The sequence below is a fragment of the Dermacentor albipictus genome, chromosome 2 (assembly GCF_038994185.2).
Source record: "Dermacentor albipictus isolate Rhodes 1998 colony chromosome 2, USDA_Dalb.pri_finalv2, whole genome shotgun sequence".
NCBI lineage: Eukaryota > Metazoa > Arthropoda > Arachnida > Ixodida > Ixodidae > Dermacentor > Dermacentor albipictus.
Window position 1 is genome coordinate 136,572,043 of NC_091822.1, and position 7,457 is coordinate 136,579,499.

At 48.5% G+C, this 7,457-nt stretch overlaps 1 protein-coding gene across 1 annotated transcript; it reads right to left on the minus strand.

The window, feature by feature from the left end:
* Nucleotides 1-651: 651 nt before the first annotated feature.
* On the minus strand, nucleotides 652-2,249 carry LOC135917686 (uncharacterized). The gene is made up of 2 exons (XM_065451266.2): nucleotides 2,006-2,249; nucleotides 652-1,168 (listed from the first exon to the last, which is right to left on the minus strand). Exons 1-2 carry the CDS (start codon nucleotides 2,104-2,106, stop codon nucleotides 730-732), a joined length of 540 nt encoding a protein of 179 aa, XP_065307338.1. The 5' UTR covers nucleotides 2,107-2,249; the 3' UTR covers nucleotides 652-729.
* Between the last annotated feature and the right edge of the window lie 5,208 nt (nucleotides 2,250-7,457).

Here is a 7,457-nt window from a genome sequence, read left to right on the forward strand (position 1 = left end):
CTGAAAAGCGTACAGAGGCATGCCGATGGAGCTCACTCCACCGCGGAGCTGGCTGACTTTTCGTACGCGGTTTTATAATCTGCAGGGGTAGTTTACGTCGATAATAAAAGTAGAAACGCGACAACATAGGACAGAGCATTCAACTGAAAGACTGCAGTAACACTTCGTGGGGTGCAACGAGTATGTAATAATCGCTGACTGCACGAAGTTCTACAACATTTACTTTAATTTTAACTCGCTATTGCTTTTTTTTTTTCAGGGGTTTATGGTAAAACATCTAATTTCCACATCAGTTCGCCCAAAGGTCCGAAAATAGTTCGAGGACTTAACTGACGACGCCGCTCAGACTCCGCGAGCGCCGTTTGCTCTTTGAACAGCTTTCCAAAATTATAGAGTTTTCGTCGTCTGTTTTGCCCGGTGGTAATCATAAGTGAAGCTAATTAAGACTTTCACGGAACTCGAAAAGGAATGAACCGGCGTTTATTTCTTGTTTCCGTGCTACGTGCACATTCAAAACAGTTCTGCTATTTCCGCGGGCATGGAGAATAAAGAGACAGAGATCGCTGTAGGGAGGCGGACTTCCAGAGGTGTGGAAATGCCCCGCAAGAGCGCTGATAAAACAACTCAAGCTTCTTTCAAACCGGCATTTATTTATCCACGATTTGCACGCGCGAACGTTCTCGTGCACAGACACTGGCTCCACTTGCTCGGGAAGGGCCTGGTATAGGACTATACTGACTCGATCTCGCAGTCGCTGAGGTCCTCGTATTCCGACTTGGAGTCTTCTCCCGACTCTGCAGATTGCTGGTACGCCACCTCTACGTACGCCTTCACGTCGTCAGGCGCGTAGACGAATGATGTGAAGAATGGCGGATGACCACGCGGCCGAGGCGCTGGTGCGTAGTAGCGGCCAGCCGTGCTTCCCCATTGCAGCTCGCCAGATTCTGCGACTCCACGGATGTACCTCGTATAGCACCACGGATACACTTCCAGCAGTTCTGCCAGCGAAGGTGTGCACCCCGCGGCAGGCCATAAGCACGACGCAGACGAACTTGGGCACGCAGCTGTCGAGAAGGCAGACGGCTTTACACAGGGCGTTGTCGCACCTCTGGGCAAACGCCACGTGACCTCGGGGGTGAACGTCATGCTGGCTTGGCTTCCGGCGTACCTGCGAGGCGAAAAAGAGGGAAAAAAAGAATGAGAGTATATACACTCTTAAGCTAATGTGCAGCATTTGCGGTATATATCTGCCACACAACAATAGTCGTTATCTGTCTTGCTTGCGTTTCCTTTCTTGAAAACGCTGCGCCCGCTAATTTCCTGTCGAGAATGCTCTGTCATGCTCATAACGCGCATGCTGTTCTTGACTTGGAAGTACACTCTCAAAACAATATTACGCCCTTCGGGTCGTGTCTTGCCGCGCAACGATAATCGTCACCTGTCTCGTCCGCATTTCCTTTCTTTAACGCTGCGATTCCGGTATTTCCAAGTCACGAACGGCATGCGCGTTATCAACATGAAAGAGCATTTTCGACGGGAAAGTAGTGAGCGCAGCGTTTTCGAGAAAGGAAACGTAAGCAAGACGGACGATGATTATCGTTGTGTGGCAAATATACGCCCCAAAGAGTGCACATTTAAGAGTGTACCGGGCTCGCTGCGTTAAAGAAAGGAAATGCGGATGAGACGGGTGACGATTATTGTTCTGTGGCGAGATACGACCCGAAGGGTGTCTGCGAGCCGACGAACAAGGAACTGCCGCCGGACAAGAACTATCCAACTCGACACGACACGCTGCGCTCGACACGAGATAAGATTTCTAATATAAAATTGGGAGAGGCGCGTTTTTTTAATGCTCAGCTTGTTTCAGAGGCACAAGCTTCCCCGGCACGTATTTTTTCGACGTGGCTCCGACACCCTGCCCGCTTCGCTAGCGCAAAAAGGAAAAGTGAAGAAAAAAGGCAAATGAAATAAAAAGATTAGTACCGAGGCACTTAGGCTCACTTACCGGAGCTCAGGTTGAGTTGGCGGAGGCGATGGCGAAAGCTCTACTCGTGAGCCGCTCCGGGCGGGCGAATTCTTCCCAGCCATAGAATCAGACGTAGCCATGTGCCTTCGCAGTCCTGCTCGAGGCGACGATGTCACCGATGCGAGTTGGCCGGCAGGAAGGGGGCCAGATGCGCGCTATGACTTGTGGCGACAGATCTGAGAGGTCCACCCTGTCGTGGGCCCTTTTATCCCCTCGATGCTTGACCGGGGGAGGCGGGGCAAGCAGCGAATCAAAAGTGACCCGAGTCACAGTGAACGAGTGTGGTATATTCCTGCAACTGAACAGATGAACAAAGAGGGCCGAGAGGAAGGTCCATGAAAAGGAGGGCCAGTAATGTGGGTGGGGTGTCGCGCTTTGTGTGGTGTTGGCCGTCGTGGGTAGCTTAGCATAGGTAAACGAAGGTGAACGAATCCCGAAGTGTTTGTGAAAGAGAGACGGGCCTTGTGTGGAAGGGAAGTAGGTGAGCCTGTGGGCTTTCCCCGTAATTTGTCAGACCATTTTGTTAGCACCAATGGTTTGTTACCAGTTATTGAACTATCTAGCCGATCCGCCTGTGGCACCTAAGACAGTCCAGTTCCTATACAACGCCGTTTTACTACCTCGAAATATGGGCAGTGTGGGTTTAGACAAAATAAGTGAGAAAAAAGAAGCATTGGTAGGGAAAGACGCACCGGGGAGCACGAGCGTCGAGCTTTCCTGCTAAATATCCTCCCCCCCCCCCTTCCACCTCAGGTTTATTTCTTTCAGTGTTTCCTTTTTCTTAAATTTTTCTTTTTGTCGATGGCAATCTCAACTTTCAAGCGTGAAAAAATATTAGCTGAGATTTGCGGTTTTACGTTCCAAAAACCACGATCTGATAGCGTGTACATATACATGACAGCAGCGAGTCACATTGGAAAGGTGACACGGGACAACCGATTGCGAGCCACCGCGTCGAATGTGCGCAATGCCCTCTGGAGTTCCGTGGCCGTCTAAAGTTGCAAGGTGTGCTTGGTATATCATGATGGAGACAAAAGGCGTAGCGCATCAGAAACAGGACAGGGAAGGTTCTACGCTCTAAGTAGAAGGACTTCACAAGATCATTGTAGCGTGTCAGGCGATCCCTACCGGTGGGGGCAGCCTCCCCTTCTCCCGCGCGGTTAACTATATAGGCCTCGCGCTAGGGAGTGGGTAACCTCGTTGAGGTTGGGGAGGTGTGGGTGGACGGTGCCTACATGAGCCGGAAACCAGACGAGCGTAACCTGATGGTCGGTTGAGCGGGGCGCTTGTTGCAAGATGCGCAAGGCTTGGTGTGAAATACGGCCGTTGATATAGTTGATAACGGCGGAGCGGGAGTCAGAGACGATGGTATAACAAACTATCCCGAGCGCAGGCTACAACTTTCCGCCTGCTACAAACCAATACTTACCCCTCGTTACAACTTTATAACAAGATCTACCCAGACATTTACCCCAATCCCACGTGCCATATCTGCAAGACACAGCCAGCCACACTTCCACACATGCGTTGGGACTGTACACACCAATACCTCGACACTAACCCCACGACCCTCTCATCGAGGTGGCACGCTGCCCTGCGTAGCCCCAACCTTGACGACCAACTCTGGGCGACCCAGCAGGCCTGCGAGGCGGCGAAGAGGCAACACCTCGACGTCCCCACGTGGGAGACCTAGGCCCAGCCACCATCTCTTGCTGGTTTCAATAAAGTTTATTCAGTCAGTCAGTCAGAAACAGGACAAAAGAAGAACACAGACGACACACACGTTTCACCAGTGTGTCGTCTGTGTTCTTCTGTTGTCCTGTTTCTGATGCGCTACGCCTTTTGCCTCCAGCCTGGGAGTCGTCACATTAGACGCTTGACAGCTGTAATTATCCGTGACCACTCTCAAAAGCATTGAAGAAGCAGCAGCGCTTTGCTTTCTACTAACGTGCGAGGACAGAGGGGACGCAGAACTGTAGACATTAGAGAGGAGAAGATGCAGTTCCTATACAAGGGAGGGCTGGGGGGAGATGACGTGAGAAGGCAAGCAAACGCTACTACTAGACAGGACAGCGGTAAACGGGATACGGGATAACCGTACGGTTCAAGGTACGGTACAGTACTTTCCTGCTATGTCTGAAAAATAAACACCATGCCAATATGTCAAGGGGACAAATGATGCAGGGCGTGCAGAAGCAGAGTCGCATTAATTAGAGCGCACCGCAGGGCCCAGGCGACACTACGGAAGCGGTCGACCGTCAAATCGACACTTCTGTACCCGCCGTGGTAGTTTGCGTCCATGGCATTGCTACAGGTCGCGGATTTGATCCCGAACGCGGCGAAATAGAAAACGCACGTGCACTAAGATTTTGGAGCAGGTTAAAGAACATCACGGTGTCAAAATTATTCCAGAGTCCACCACTACGGCGTGCCTCATAATTCGGTTGTGGTTTTGGCACGTACAGCCCCATAATCCAATTCAAGTTTAATACTTCTGCCACAAAGCGATGTGTCACGTAAGGCAATGACAATGCTGAACCCTCTCTCGAATTATGAAATATGACGCACAACGCCTCAAGCAAGCACCTCTCCCTGTGTGTTCTGTGTACTGCGCGGAAAAACAGCAGTGGTGCATGCAAAGTAACGTTTAACATCAACTCGCCACTCTCGTGTTAGAGTAAACGTTGAAGAAATTAAACTTTCGCCGTTAGCATCACCGCTAATTAACGTCGATCAATGTAACCAGCACTGAAAGCTTAGTTTGCATCGACTCCCACAGTGCATGGGATCTGCATAATTTTTCGTCCGGTTGAAGTTCGCGCTTCAAGTACACAACGTGCTCCATCGCGTCTCTTAATTTTCGCGCCGCCGTTAATGACCTCGATTGGCCTGGAGGCAATCGTAACGACGAATGCAACGGATGCCAACGATATGTGGGTCATAGCGTGTTTTCGATAACCGTACCGCCTATCACGTCACTCCGCCGTGCCCAACAATACTCGTGGCGCTCAGCTTCGGAATTGCTAATAGAGATCCGTTCCTCTTTTATCACGCCGTTGAACTAAAATGACTCGTACCCACTCAACGTATTCTGAAGCGCTGTCTAAGTATCTTCAGAAAGCATGCTGGCGTTACCTCGCCAACATCATGTTCAAACGAAGGTGGCGAAATGGGGCTTGTTTGCTGAGTCATGACGAGTCGGCGTGGAGCGTGGAGTAACACGTGAACATCAATACAAGAAAAAAAAGGAAAGCGAGACCCAGTGAGCTTACATTGAACAATGAAATTTCATTTTCGTACCCACCCGCCGTGGTAGCTTAATTATCGGCTCTGGTGTGGCGCTGCCGAGCTCAATGTTGCGGGTTTCGTTGCAGCCGTGGCGGCGGCCTCATTTCGTAACGGGCGAAATGTCAAAACGCTCCTGCAGTTTTATTTAGGCGCACTTTAGAAAACCCCAGATGATCAAAATTAATACGGAGTTTGCAATACTGCGTGTCTCATAATCAGATTGTCGTTTTGGCACGTAACATTCCACATTTTAGTTAGTTCAATTTTTGCACACATTTAGCTTATTGCTTAGCAAAGTGCGCCATTAAAGTAACCATGATAGTATTAAAAAGCATGGAGTTAATACAACTTTCGGGGCCATATAACACCGAATAAAAAAATACTTTGAGAAAACTTCAAGAGAAAAAGGAAGAGAAAATATCCACGCCGCAATATATTTCATGCGATGTACGCGTGCAGCTTTCCAGGCATGTGTAAATACTTATGTTCCCTAATGAACATGGATATTGATGAGTTGCCGTTGCACGGATCAGCACTGCCATGTAATTTATGCGTGAGCGAATCAGAAATTAACTTTCGCTGTTGGCAGCCATCGTTCATTCTTGTTCCTTTGTTGCTGCACATCAACCCGATTCATCATGTTCAACCTCAAGAAATGTAGTTTTCCCAGTGCGCCTCAACAAATGCCGCGTCCTCACGTAAATAAGCGAGTGGGCGTGCAAGCCACTGGTTAGCATTTTTCTGGTTTTGCCTCGTTACGGGATATTAACCTGTCCGACCACTTGGCATATATAACTATATAAAACACACGCCAGCACTACCGCAAAAATCAATCTATTGTCGTAACGCTCTCATTTCCTCTCGCGTCATTATCAAGGGTTTGTTGATATTAGAAATTCCAAATACAAATGGTTGATTTTAATTCTGGGGTTTTACGTACGAAAACCAAGATCTGATAATGTGGAACGCCCGAACGGGCGACTCCGGAATAAATCTGACCACCTGGGGTTCTTAAACGTGCACCCAATGCGTGATTCACGGGCTTTTTTTATTTATTTATTTTTCCTTTTTATTTAGCGCCCACGGAATCACTGCCACAGCTGTCGGCATTTGATCGCGTGACCTCGTGCTTATCAGCGCACCGCCAAAATCAGTAAGCATTCACGGCGGATCGAATACAAATCGAATACTCGCTACTCTTCGATTCAGGAATTCGCTTTTCGAAGAAGTCCAGTATTAGTTTTTTTCGAATATATAACGAATAAAAACACTAAATGAACGAACAAAAACAGAGCCACGGCTGTAAGGGCAGTCCGGCAAATTAATTTTGAGGTATGCAGAGTGAACACATGGGGCAAAGAACTTAAACTTTATGATTTCCGGTCATTGAGCAAGTATGGCTAGCTTTTAGGCAGACTGCGAATTTGTTCCGATTTATTATTTGGCCAGTCTCGGCACATGTGCACCCCTCCTTTATAGTTATGATCGGTGTTGTCATACTTCCTGATTCGAGCGAGCGCAACATATGTGCGTCTGGTAGCATACTGTTTCCTTCTCTCATTAGTGTCCTTGACCTGGTGCTCCAGGAAATTTGGGAACAGCTGTTTTTGATTTGCAGGTTGCTTAGTTGTCCGCGGACTTCTTTATGCGAACGATATTGCATGCATGAAATATTCTCGGTAGAAAACCAGCGCTAAAAACCCGGACAGTAGGAAGAACATCGGACGAGCGCTGACTGCCAACGATTGCTTTATTGTGCACGCGCAAATGTATGTAGATTGAAAAGGGGAGAAGCAATGTGGGAGGGAAACAGAAGGGAGGGGTGTGGGTTAACATAACCGTCGCGCATTGGTCTGAAGCTAAAAACTAAGGGAAACATAATGATTAATCAAGCAGATATTTCTATTGCTTGTCAGTGAGTACGAGTGAAGGGGAACTGACGCTTAACGGACCTTTGCGCATCATCGTGAAGGTTTCAAAAATTTCACATGCTCGATTGCACCCACAAATGGCGTAGTGGTTAGCGAGATTACTCCCATTCTTGTTCTTTTTTCTTTTTCTTTTTTTAACGTTGTACGCGTGTTCCCGCAACGGCTAGCTGATACACCGTCCGGTCTTGTCTATGTACGTTCTGCCTGACGTG